The 13,956-nt window shown below is 44.6% G+C and overlaps 1 protein-coding gene and 1 long non-coding RNA gene across 4 annotated transcripts in view; both read right to left on the minus strand.

The window, feature by feature from the left end:
• The window catches only part of NFX1 (nuclear transcription factor, X-box binding 1), a 67,646-nt gene extending 66,276 nt beyond the window's left edge, over positions 1-1,370 (minus strand). For all 3 annotated transcript variants that reach the window (XR_003533045.1, XM_027675935.1, XM_027675934.1), the window contains exon 1: positions 1,295-1,370. Coding sequence is in view for 2 of the 3 variants with exons in the window: in XM_027675935.1 (XP_027531736.1) it covers positions 1,295-1,319 (25 nt within the window). In the remaining variant the exon portion in view is untranslated. The remainder of the gene's footprint in view (positions 1-1,294) is intronic.
• Positions 1,371-7,831: 6,461 nt separating this feature from the next.
• Positions 7,832-8,512, minus strand: LOC113964091. The gene is made up of 2 exons (XR_003533046.1): positions 8,264-8,512; positions 7,832-8,069 (listed from the first exon to the last, which is right to left on the minus strand). It is a non-coding gene; the product is annotated as an uncharacterized LOC113964091 (long non-coding RNA).
• Between the last annotated feature and the right edge of the window lie 5,444 nt (positions 8,513-13,956).

The following is a 13,956-nucleotide window of genomic DNA, read 5'->3' on the forward strand; positions in this document are numbered from 1 at the left end:
TCAGACAAGCAGACATTTGACTGTACCCGCTTTACTGAAACTATCAGTCTCTGCTCTCTGAACCATGTCCTAAGCCATTTCACCTGCCACAAGGCAGCCGAGGGCCCATTTTCATACCACCAAAAAATGACCTCAGGTAACTTTTCCATCATGATAGCCAGGCTCTCAAGAACAGGGGATGCTGTTTAGGACATAGGCTAATGATAATCTTAATCTGAATTAACATCAGGGTGCTGCAAAAGTAGAGACAGATATTTTCTTCTTCACCCAGGACACAAAAATCCAGGATTCTCCCTGACAGAAATCCAACAACTCTATAAACAATGAAATGAGTTAGCTCATCAGTGGACCTCAATGTGACACTGATTACCTGAGAAGTCTACCTAGACTAGAAGAAATTAAGAGATGTGATGAAAAAAACAAAATATTGTTAATTAATCTAGGCAACAGTGTTATTCCTGGATACATGCTCAAGACACAATTGCATAAGGATTAGGTGCCCATAATGCATGATAAATCATTAAATGCAAGGCTGGAATATAGATCTTGAAAGGTTTCCCTCCTTTTCCTCACCAGCCACAACCAATAAAATTAAAATTAATCTGAACTTGCATCATACAAATACGCAGGCCAAAACAAAAAAAAAGAAAAAGCGTTTTCTTGCACTTGTGGTGCTAAATCCCCGTCCAGGTCGGGTCGGGTCCTTATGACGCTCTCCACTCGTGAGCCCTTGCCGAGATCACTCTAGACAGGTAGCAACTGCTCTAAGCGGTAACCTCCTGCACGTCCAAGACCTCTACTCACAGATTCCTCGAAAAGCCGCGGTTTTACAGCAGCTTGTAGGGCTAAGACATTGCCACTATCATTGCCCTGTGCATGCAGCCTGAAACCCGGCTTTCACGGGCACGGGTGTGGACAGAGAGCAGTAGATTCTCCCGAAACCAAGCGCCTCTTAAGATTTTCTCTGACATTACCCTTCCTTTGTCACATATCAGAAGCTCGTACGTTCCTCCTCAGGCAAAATTCTCCCTAGCGCGTCCTGCGGCACAGGCGAACCCAGCCATTTTGAGCGCCACAGGCGCCGCCAACTTGCGGCGGGCGGAGGCGGGGCAGCGGCAACAGGTGGTGCCGCAACCCGCACCCCTCGACGAGCCAGCACTCGGCCACGACCGCCATGGCGCAGCCTGCTGCCCGGCAGTACCGCAGCGGAGTGATAGCCGCTCCTCCCATTCACTGGGCCCACCCCACCCTGCAGGCCTCAGCCCCCCCGTCCCAGCCCGGCAGTCGCATTCACCTGCGCCGGGCCGCGCCTCCGCCATACCAGCGCCAACCTCGCGCCGCGGTCCGGCGTCCCCGCCGCCGCGCACGCGCACGGCTCGTGCCCGCGCCACCACCAAGGCCCGCCTCTGCGCGCGCAGCCGCACGGAGCCCCAAGCGCGAGCAGGAGAGCAGAGGCGCACACGAGGCTGGAGGGGCGGGGCGGGGCGGGGGGCGGACGGCGGCGCCCGCCGCGAGGCCCTGAGGCCAGGCGGTGCCGTGGAATGGGTGGTGCTGCGTGTCCGGTCGACGGAAAGAGCTGGGAACCTTCTGTGATACTGCAAAGGAGGAAGAAAGTAAAACTAACAGCGACAAAGAAATGCTAGCGCTGGCAATAAATTGATCATTTGTTTGGCAATCGGCTTGCCTGCTGCATTTAGACCCCGGCTAAGCGGGCCAAGAGCAGGAGGGTGGGTTCAGGACAGCTAGTGCCTCTGTCTCAGTGCAAAGAAGAGGTGCTTTCTGTAGCCACACGATAGAAAGCAGGGATGTGTCATCAGGCTGTCTATTACATCCTGCATGCAACTGCCTAAAGGAGGTGACAGAGACACACAAGTGTCATCCCAAAAAGCCCACACAAGAATTCCCATACTCCAGCTGGTGCTGCAGACAAATCTTATGCTCCAGCTACAAATACTCCATAAGAATTGCATGATTCGTCATACTGCAGGTTTCAGCACCAGTGTTTAACCATTGTATGATTCAAAGCTCCCTGCAGAGGTTTGCAGTGCCATGGTTACAGTACATCTACTAAACATTTCAGAGTCCTTACAGAGCTGCTGATCTTTACAGACACTGCAGAGAAACTTCACAGTTTTATAGCATCAGCAGCTCTGAAGAATAGCACCTCAGGAGCACTGCTGCAGGCAGTCTGTCTGCATTTTGACCTCCACACCCTCCTGGTCAAAGTCTCCCTTCGAAGCTCCATTTGCTGCACAGCTCTACTGCTCCTAGTGGGCAAAGGTCATGGCTTTAAAGCCCTTAAAGAACCAGTGGGCTTATTGCAGAAACACTAGCCATTGGAATGCACCCCAGACTCCTGACATTGCAGAGGAAGTTTGCAAACCAGTACGGCAACACCCTTAGGAAGATGCTACATGTTTTGCCATGCATTTTGTGTGTTTGAAGTGCTTTACTATATGTAAGATCTTGGCAACATAAAGACCCCCAAGATCTTGCTTTATGGTGAACTTGCCACCGGCTGCCGCATGAGAGGAGCCCCGAAGAGAAGATACAAGGACTCCCTGAAACAACATCTCAGCCTCAGCCATATTGATCAGCATAACTGGTCTACTCTGGCCTCCAATCGGGAGGTCTGGAGACACACCATCTATAACGCTGCTGATGCCTTTGAGAAAGCTCGCAGGATCACTCTCGAGGAGAAAAGACAACACAGAAAGAATCATGTCTTGCAGAATATACCACCTAAGGAGTCTTTCTGCTGTGCCTTTTGCAACCAGACGTGCCTATCTCGTATTGGCCTTTTTAGCCAGCAGCGCGCTTATAACAAACGTGTGTAGAGCCCTCCCCAAATCTTCGTTCGCGAAGCCTAGCCATGATGATGACTATATGTAAACATGGTAATCATCTAAGGTTGCAAAGAAAGGTACACAGCAGTGGCATCCCTTCAGAGACGGTTTTCCGGCTGCTGTCAAGAAACTTGCAATAGTCCTCTGGTTCCCATAGACTTCTCTGTAACTACTGTAAAGATGTGTCCATAATATTCACATAGAACTACTAAAAAGGTTTAACACTGCTTTTCATGAATACCACAGTACTACCACTTCAGTATCCACACTCTTTTTTTTATTACCACCAAGAAACCAGTTTCCCTCTGGAAAGTACTATAGGGATTTTCACCTGTATGTTCTGCTGTACAGTTGCCAATTATTAGGTGCATACAGGTCTTCCTTTGTTCTCTGTTTTCCTTTTTTATCTAAAGAGTTCTGCTTTTTTTTTTCCTTTCCTGTCTTAAATTGCATTGGGCCAATTCCATCCACTCCTGATAGCCTAACTTAATTGCCTAACATTTCTGTACACGCATGTGATTTTATTTTCTTCTTTAATTTGGCCAAAATAGTATTGTTATCTTTTCCTTATAATTTCTTCTTTTCAGCTCAAGAGTAGGAGAAGGATCTCCCCACTGTATCATACACCTTCTCTTAAAACATGTTTTTTGTTTCTACTTTGTCATGCTTGAATATTTATTTCCCCATCTTTTTGCCATTTATCACTCATTTCTTTTTTCAGTAGCTGCTTTTTTCCATCTGACCAATATGCCTGTCAGGAAGTAGCAGGGACAGAATGCTCCATATGTAAAGTAGAGCTGGGAGCTGAGAGTCAGTAAATTCCACAATACCTGAGCAAGAAGAGCAAAGCAAGTTCACCAACAGCCCAGGCAACAGGTCAGGTTGCTATGCGAGCCTGTAATGACAAGGCAGCTCAAGCCAGAAGTCAAGCCAGTGGGCAAGGATTAGAGGGGGTAGACACAAGCATATCTGCAACATAGTTCAGGAGGAAAGGACAAGAGCAGGTATTTTAAAGCAGCAGGGGAAAGAGCAAGGGGCAGGCACCTATTGAGGTTTTTCAAGGCCTGAGAGCTACTTACAAAAGTTGATGCTGAGCTCATCCAGACCAACTCCCAGGGTGGGGGGAAGGGACACGGGAGAGATGTACTCAGGTCTCTTACAAACATAGATGTCTTCGGCAGCAGGGATGCCTGTAAACAGCCTTGCCTTCAAGGGAGAGGGAGAGATGAGGTAGGGAAGCAGAAAGAAGGGAAACCCTAGCCATTGTTGTCTGTGTCAGCATGCATGCCAAAGAAGATGAATCTCTAATAGAAACATATTCACTCCTGCGCTGCCATCACTGTATAGTCATTTTTAAGAATCAGTCAGCCTATGGTGGGGTCAGTGACTACTGAGGACATGCTTTGACATGAAGACAGCAAGGTTGTCACGATGCTGAGATTCTGGTGAGGAAGACGAAATGGTCTACAGCCAACAAATTACAAGTCTAGATGTTCAGCATGAGTCTTCTGCATATATACAATACCCTTTTGTGCAAAGGATTTCCTGGAATTCCTGGTTTTTAAAGAAGCTGTTCCTAGGTAATTCCAGGTAACCCTGCATCCAGAAGCAATAATCTAATACGGTACTGTGTACACCTCCAGAAGGCAAGGGAAGAGTGCTGTGGGCACAGTCAATTGCAGCACACAGCGATGTTCTCTCTCTTTCGTCCTTTCCTACCTTACATAAAGCCCTTATAGACAAGTAAAAAAAAAAAAAAGTCCACCAATATGTGCTTTCGTTTAAAAAAAAAAAGTCTGTTGCTGGGGACAGCTTTTCAGAAGCATCCTTCCAAAAGCTAAATTTGGGCATAAAATTGAAAATAGAAACCAAACTTCTGACAAATGAAAAGTAAATCACACCCTGAGACAGGCTAAAAGGGTTTGAAGAACAACTTACATAAGGCATAAAATCTAATAATAAATCCCTTTCAAACACTTCAGGCTCTGGACATCTCCAGACAGACTGCAGCACCAGGAAAATTAAAAGAAATTTAAAGGAGCATACAGAGAAAATAACTGAAAATCTAAACTCATTCTTTACATCTGTGCTCACTGCAGCAGATATGGATGAGATTCCTGAGCCAGCTCTTCTTTTTTAGAAGGGGACTCACCAGGGGTTATGTCTTAAAAGATTCAGTATGTAATATATAGGTTATGGAACATATAGGCAAAATTAATAGTAATAAATCACAAGGACCAGATGGTATATACCCAGCAATTTTAAAAGAATTCAGGGGTGAACTACAAATGTCCTGAAAAACCTCTAATATAAAACTGCTTTGGTAGGAGAAGACAGGGATGTGTCAGCTATAGCTGACTTTAAAAAGCTGATTTTAAAAAAATGTTATAAGAAATCTAGAAAAGTACAGGCCTGATATCCATAGCAGGCAATTTAATGGAAACTGTAAGATAGATCAGAATTACTAAGCATATGCATAAAGATGTTGTAATAGAGATGAGTCATAATGGCTTTTGTAAAGAACTGCCTCACAATTCCACTGAAACGTTTATGAATCCCTTGTGACTAAGGGAGATAGATCCTGGAATCCTGACTGGGGATTTCTGGAAGGTATTTGGAGAGGCCAGTCATCAGCTCTCAAAAGTTAGACTGCCAAGAAATAAATAATTGAAGGAGTAAATAACTGATTGAAAGATAGGAATCTATAGTAGGAATCTACAGTAGGAATCAATAGCCCATTTTCACAGTAAAAGGAGGTCATCAATAGAATCCCACAAGGAAATGTTTTGGAACCTAATCTGTGCAACATATTTCTCAAAGATCTGAAAATGGCAGTGTCAGAGTCTGCTGACAGTACAATGTTATTTAAGGAAATATAGGCAATGGCAGGCTGAGAAGAAGTGCAAGCAGAAGAGTCTTTGGTACTGGGTATATGGGCAAAAAGATGGAAGCAGGGCATATGGGAATAAACCATCCTGTCTTCACATTTGAAATGAAGAGCCCTAAGCTGTTACAACAGTTATAACAGGTAGTTGTATGAGAATGTCTTCTTTATGCTCAATAGTGTGAAAAAAAAGCAAATCAAATTATTAAGCATTGCTAAGAAAGGAGTAAAGAATAAACAGAGATAACACTAAGACAGTGTAAGAATCGAGAAATACTACACACAAATCCAGGTCCTCCATCTCAGAGGACAAAGGAACAGGGAAAGGTTCAGAAAAAGGCAAAGAAAAAGGGATCATAAGCAAGAATGACTTAGATATGTTGCCTAAAAGAAGTACTTAAAAGAAACCTCTAAGGTTTAGAAATAAGGCATTCTTTAATCAGCACTGGGTGCACTGGTCATCATTTTGCCAAAATTCACCCTCAGGTATCTTCACTATAGCTTATATGTCAGCATTACATTTTTCATTCCCTGCATTCCTGTTACATATTCACGGATTTCCCAACACTTATTAGCATATATGCATATCCTTATAAGGTCTCTGAGGGTCTTCATCGGTGGTCTTCGGTGGTCTTCTTTGAAGCCCCCCAAAGTTCTAAGTGACCACCTTGTGAACTTCTTCAAGTCAGTGCACCTGGTTAAAAAGTAACTGGGTGTTGTCTGGCTGACTGCCTCAGTTCCCCCCTTCATTGTTTCTTTAAATCACTTGGCTCAGCTATTTGTAGTTTCTATGTTGTTGTTCTGAAAAGTGTATATGTCGGGGTTGACAGCAGGTCTGTCAGAAGGAAGACAGGACTGTAAAAGTGGATATCCTGAACTTTCTGCAAAGTCACCATGAGCTTGTTAGAGCAAGTCACTCTGAGTCTGCAAATGCTGAATCATCTTGAATTTGCTATAGGGCAGCCAATCCTGAGGTATGTTTATGAAGAAACACCAATTATAATGCAACATGTATGTTACACTGGGGAGTATAAATGTCAGAGACCTGTTGCAATAAAGATCCTATCCCTCTCCTGTCCTATTTTTGGAAAAAGACTGTTTCTGTGTCACTTTGGCTGTCTCAACTTAACAGCGACATATATCTATATCTATATCTATGTTTCTGTTATTATGAGCCTCAAAAATGTCCAAAAGACAGAGGAGCTAACTAAAACTTTTATTCTCATAAAAGGGAGAGTTCACTAGACAATCCCCAGTGAAGTCTCTCAACTTGATAGAGGTCACAGCATCTTTTATCCCCTTGCCTGAAATGCAGGTCCCTCCCCGTTTCCCCATTGGCTGAGGTACTCTGGAGTTACAGCCTTCCCAACACGCCTACAATGTGTCCCCCATTACATAGTTCCTTTGTTTCTGGGCAAATTGCACTTTTCTATAACTAAACAACTGAACAACCAGTAAATTGTCACTACTCAGCATCAAACGCAACCACACCACAAATTTTGCAAGAACACCTATTTATTCCTAATATTGTAAATACTAGCAGTTCTTGTTACATTTCTAAACCTCAACATCAGATAAACCTTTTGGAAAAGAGTGTGTCTGTTTATGGATATGATAGAGGTCTGCAAAATCTGGAACAACACAGACAGAGGAAACAGACTGAGCACTGACCTTTGAAAGGTGATGTAAAATAAAAGATCATTTAGAGTCCTGGCGAGGCAGCACTGAAAGAGTAAAATATCAAAAAAAAATGTTACATTGCACTTAAACTACCAAGTATGAGTGCCCTGCTGATCCAAACAAGTTTGAAGCTAAAAACGATAGTAGTGGGATACTAATAACGTGGTACTGGTTAACAGAATGGTCAGTGTCAGTCAAAAGACAGTGGCCCAGCAGGGAGCCTCAGAGATAACTTTTCAGATGTTGAAATTCTGTACCCACTTCTGATTTCTGAGGTGCATAGCACAAGCTGATCTTGCCTTTTGTCCTGGTGTCTGTCGTGGTTTGAGCCCTCTAAAAATCCAATTTCCAATTTCCAAGCCCCCCCTCCCCCCAATTTACCTCAAAACCGAAGAGAAATTTCCAGACAGGCACAACTCAGTATGGGGGAAGGGGATTATATACAATTTATTACTATACACAATAAATACTAGAGAAACTAAAAAGCAATTATATACACAATATTAACACAATCCCTACCATCCCTTGGACCCTCCCACATCACTTCAGGAGAAGTCTTCAGGGCGATAGTGAAAAGTCTCTCTCTCATTGGGGTATCTGGGAAAGGGGTCTCTTGCACCCCCACCAGCCCTCAGCTCCTGCTGAGGTCTCCTCCTGAGCTGCAAGGGAAACACTTGCATCATCAGGTTTTCATCACAAAAGGTCCAGGGAGTCAGCTTTTGAGTCCTTTCTCCCTGGTTCGTGAAGGTTTCCTCCCAGAGAGTAAGATGTTCCATTCTCACTCTTCAGGTTGCAGGCTTCTAGGTCTTGCTCAGTCTTTTTACCCCAAATAGTTTTCACCGAAAGTCCATACCCAGAAAAAGCCTGCCAGTTTGGCTTCCTCTCTTCCCTAGCTGCTGCAGCTTTCAGTTTTTGGCTGCCCTCGTCCAAACCCACGTAGGGCACCTCCGAGCCCTTTGGCCCATCTCCTGGCTCAGCTCCAGTAGTGAGCCTTAGGTCCACGTCACCACCTCCCCAAGCAGTGAGGGAAGAAAAAAAGAGCCCCCTAGCCTTGGCCACGGGTACTCGGTCCAGTTATAAACTGTCCCAAGCTCCCCTCAGCCTAGCCCCCCTGCATAGGGGGCCAGAGGCCTCCCTTCTCTCACCTCATGGTTGCAAGTCTCTCCCTCACAACACACACACTCACTGCCACACACTGCCTCCAGCTCTGGCCAAGCCAGGGCCGCGGGGCCCAGGGGCCCCCCGGGTTTCGGGGGTCCCTGGCCACCCCTTGGCTTCTCTCTCTCTCAGACACTCTCACACTCTGCCAACAACTTCTGGCTGTTATGATATCTAATTTCACAAGAACTAAAAAAACAGCTGCGATTGGCCCCCTGACCTGAAACTCAGCTGAGACCAACCATTTCCAGCCCCCCGGCCCCCGGGGGGGCAGCTCAAACTATGACAGTGTCCCAGGTCCTAACAGTGTTCTTCCTACTTATGGAAGACAAGTTCTGAAGTCCCCACACAGCCCTTTTACCCGGACAAAGAAAGGTGACCTAGAGCAACTGTTTCCTTCTACACATTGGTGAGATAGATAGTGGACCAGTCCCACAGGGCTCCAAAGAACTTGCACCTTGGTTTGAACCCTTCAGCAAGCAGCAGCTCTGCTGTCCTAGGAGGAAGAAAGCAGCAGGTCACCCATAGGCAACATATTTTGGGGGAAAAATTTAGCTATAAACTTTATCTTGCTACAAAGTTTCTGAGCATCCATTGTTCTGCCTGGAAAATCTTGATGAGTGCTGCTGAGATGCCCAATATGAACACAAAGCATCTCCAATGTCCACGCAAAACCCAACTTTTGTGCTTTTAAGGACCACCTGAGTGCTTTTTGGGAACATTAACACCTTATTCTTTCTGTTCTTCATTCATGAAAACCAGGAAGGACAGTCTATGTTATCCCTATAAGCAACAGTAAAGAAATCACGTTAATGTGCTGCTGGCTATTTCAGTTCCGCTAAATAAAACACAATAACCCTGCAGTCATAATATAATTCTTTTAAAATGGCCCCATTCAGCAATGAGGAGATTCACAGCTAAACAAGTCGCCAGTTTTCTGTTTTATCATCAACAAAAGAGATCAAAGTCTCTGTGACTCAGACTTCATGGCACAGACATCTTAGCCCTGTATAAGTCTACTGTTGCACTCGCGGGGCTTTTTAAATTCCAGATTTATAACCTTTCTCTTTTAGATCCCGTCTGCCCTTCCTAGTACCTTCCTATCCCCATGCATCTCCTGAACTCTGATGTGTTCATTACTGGATATATAATGAAGAAGAACTTGGAATTCCATACTCTACAATCACTCTTCTACTTGGCCTAATCAAGTTAATTATATGCAATTTTTTAAAAAGCATATAATTTACATTATTATTTAATATTGACTATTTTAAATTGTAAGATATATTATTTTTCTGAAGGAAAATAACTAGTTTTTTAATAACTAGTTTTTGTAGGGTGAGTTAAAACAGAACTTTAAAATATTTTATTGTTGTCAAGGAATGGGAATGTAACATAAAAAATAAAATGGCAATACAAAATTTTCATAAGTTTACTTGCCTAATTCTGCCTGTATTCAGAGTCTGAACCATTAAAACTTATGAGCTGTTTTAGAAGTGTGCATTAGGGAGTGTTTCAACTGTATGGAGCTCAACGATAGTGATGATAAGGTTGAGCGCCTATGGGTAAGAATCAGGGAGAAGGCTAACAAGGTAGTAGGCATCCTGGTGGAAGTCTTCTATAGACAACCCAACTAGGATGAAGAGGCAGATGAAGTATTCTAAATGAGGCTGGCTGATGTTTCATGATCCCTAGCCCTTGTTCTTGTGAGATACTTTACCTTGCCAGATGTCTGCTGGAAACTCAACACAGCAGAGAGAAGGCAGTCTAGGACGTTCCTGGACTGTGTAGAAGATAGTTTCCTGATAGAGCTGGTAAGCAAGCCTGTCAGGGCTGATGCCACATTAGACCTGCTGTTTACAAACAGAGAAGAAACCTGCTGGTGGGAGATGTGGGGGTTGGAGGTCATCTTGAGCATAGCGATGACAAAATGATAAGAGTTTCCAATTCTTGGTGAAGTTAAGGAAGGGGGTCAACAGAACATCTACTCTGGACTTCCAGCAGGTGGAAACAGTCATTAATAACAAAAGGGTCCAGGAAAGCTGGACATACTTTAAGAAGGAAATCTTAAAGGCGCAGAAGGCCATCCCTATGTGCCAAAAGATAAGCCATTGGGGAAAAAAACTGGCCTGTCTGAACAAGGAGTTTTCGCAGGAACTCAAGGAAAAAAAAGAGTTTATGACCCTTGGAAGAAGGGGCAGGAAGCTCAGAAAGAGTACAAGGGTCATGTAGAGAGAAAATTAGAAAGGTGAAAGCTCAGCTAGAACTCAATCTGGCCACTGCTCAGAAAGATAATAAAAAGCGTTTTTTATAAATACATCAACAACAAAAGGAGGGCCAAGGAAAATCTCTTATTGGACGTGGTGGGGAACATTGTAATCAAGAATGAGAAAAAGGCTTAATGCCTTCTTTGCCTCAGTCTTTAATGGTAAGACCAGTTATCCTTAGGGCAAGTGGCCCCCTGAGCTGGTAGACAGGGACAGGGAGCAGATTAGAAGCCCTGTATAATCCAGGAGGAAGTCATTAGTGACCTGCTGAGCTACTTAGATGCTCAAAAGTCTATGAGTTCAGGTGGGATTCATGAGAGGGTACTGAGGGAGCTGGCAGAAAAGCTCACCAAACCACTCTGTCATTTATAATCAGTCCTGGCTAACCGGGGAGGTCCCAAATGACTGGAGGTTGGCCAATGTGACGCCCATCCTCAAGTAAGGTTGGAAAGAGGATCCAGGGAACTACAGGCCTGTCAGCCTGACTTTGGTGCCTGGGAAGGTTATGGAACAGATTATCTTGAGTGCAATCACACAGCATGTACAGGATAACCAGGGGATCAGGCCCAGCCAACACGGGTTTAGGAAAAGCAGGTCCTGCTTGACCAACCTTATCTCCTTTCATGACCAGGTGACCCTCCTAGTGGATGGCTGCAGATGTAGTCTACCTGGATGTCAGTAAAACCTTTGAAACTGTCTCCCACAGCATTCTCTTGGAAAAGCTGGCAGTCCACAGCTTGGACAGTTCTTTGCTTGGTTGAAGAACTGGTTGGATGGCCAGGCCCTGAGAGTGGTGGTGAATGGTGCTGCGTCCAGTTGGTGGCCACTCACTAGTGGTGTTCCCCAAGGGTCAGTGTTGGGCCCAGTCCTGTTTAATATCTTCACTAATGATCTGGATGAGATGATCGAGTGTACTCTCAGTAAGTTCGTGGACAATACCAAGTTGGGTGGGAGTATAACAGGTTGGATTGATGGGCTGAGGCCAATTTTAGGAGGTTCAGTAAGGCAAAGTGCCAGGTCCTGCACTTGGATCACAACTCCATGCAGCTCTACAGCGTGGGGGAAGAGTGCTGGAAAGCTGCCCAGGAGAAAAGGATGTGGGAGTGCTGGTCGACAGCCATCTGAACATACACCAGCAGTGTGCCCAGGTGGCCAAGAAGGCCAATGGCATCCTGGCTCATATCAGAAATAGCGTGGCCAGAAGGACCAGGGCAGTGATCACCTCCCTCTACTCAGCATTGGTGAGGCAGCACCTTGAGTTGTGTGTCCAGTTCTGGGCCCCACAATTCAAGAAGGACATTGAGGTGCTGGAGTGTGTCCAGAGAAGAGCAACAAAGCTGGTGAAGAGTTAAGAGCACTATGAGGAGTGGCTGAGGGAGCTGGGGGTGTTAAGCCTGGAGAAAAGGAGGCTCGGGGGGACCTTATCATTTTCTAGAACTACAAAGGAGGTTGTAGCAAGGTGGGGATTGGTCTCTTCGCCCAGCCAACTAGTGACAGGACAAGAGGACACAGCCTCAAGCTGCACCAGGGGAGATTCAGGTTGGACTATGAAGAATTTCTTCATGGAAAGCATTGGAAATGGCTGGCCACAAAAGTAGTGGAGTCACCATTCCTGGAGGTGTTCAAGAAACAACTGGATGTGGAACTTAGTGCTACAGTCTAGTTGACAAGGTGGAGGTTGGTCAAAAATTTGACTTGATGATCTTGGAGGTCTTTTCCAACCTAAATGATTCTGTGATGTCAAAACAATTAGAAAATTTCGACATTGTCAATGCTAAAACAAAATTTTGATAACGTTTTTACTTAAGCATGAAGAGTCAAAAGAAATACTGAACTCTTCTAAAGACATCTTAGCTATTAATTTCTTTCAGATATAGTGTGATATTTTTCTGCAGAACCCTGCCCTTAAATAACTCACCTAATAAAGTGCCTTGTTACCTGACCTGACCACAGCCCCAAATTCTCAAATCTAAAATGAGCAGTGCTCAGCTCCATTCTCTTTGAAGGGCGCTTCACATGGAAACTTTACCCAAGAGAGTAAATTTATTCCAGTGACACTGACACTTAAACTCTACTGCTGCTCTAATGACTATTTTATTATTCTGTTGTAAAGCTCTCAAAGTAGAAAGATTGAGAAAGCCTGAAATACTGTGTTTCATCAGAGCACTGATCAAGGAGTTACAAGTTTCAATGTCTTCATCAAGGTCCAGATAACCACACAGCTGTACATTATATTCTTCATCTGATGGAAGATTTAACATGGTCCGCAGATCTAGAGATGAATATTGATTCCTCTGAGGAATATGTACAAACTACAAGGAAGAAAACAATGAACAAGCAATTGGATAAACTGAGTCAGAGAAAGTTCCAGGTAGACTAAAAATGTAAGCATCAGCAATGTTGCAAAGAACATTCAGTGAATAAAGTCCAACAGCATGTGCTGAATAGAACTAACTCACACTGTGTGCAACTATCTGTCCTGTGTACAAAATACCAAATGATTGCTATGGAAATAATGTGATGGAATCATACCTCAACAGTAATACAGGGTAGAACAACAAAGCAGTTACTACTTTAAGTGATCGAACGCATGGCCTGAAACACATCAGCAATCTCTTCTAGCAGCAGGTGTCCCTGCCCATGGCAGACGGGTTGGAACTAGATGATCTTTAAGGTCCCTTTCAACCCAAACATTCTATGATTCTGTAAACTCTTACTGTACCTCGCTCACTACAGAAAGATGTTTTATAAGTAGATGCAGGCAGCCATGATAAGTGTGCTAAATATTACCCTTGAAAGCCTCTTTACAAATGCTTGAGTGAAATGAAAAGTTTGATCTTTTGCCATCAGTATCATGCTCCCACAAGATGCTGAGTGAGCTGAACTGGTGTGCTCCCATTTTAAGAACTAGGGGTGTGTGCGTCAGAGAATAGCAACAGCTAAGTATGCCCATATCTAGATGGCAGCTCTAGTTCGCCAGAAGGGAAGCAGAGGGAGGGTGGCGAGAGCAGTTCGCCTCAGGCTTGTAGCGGATCACAGGGGCCAGTGTTCGGCAATCCTGGCTTCACTGGAGCTCGGCTCGGCCCGTCCCCGTCCCCGTCCCCGTCCCCGTCCCCGTCCC

The sequence above is a fragment of the Neopelma chrysocephalum genome, unplaced genomic scaffold (genome assembly GCF_003984885.1).
Source record: "Neopelma chrysocephalum unplaced genomic scaffold, ASM398488v2 Primary Assembly neopelma1_26, whole genome shotgun sequence".
In the NCBI taxonomy this organism is placed as follows: Eukaryota; Metazoa; Chordata; class Aves; order Passeriformes; family Pipridae; genus Neopelma; species Neopelma chrysocephalum.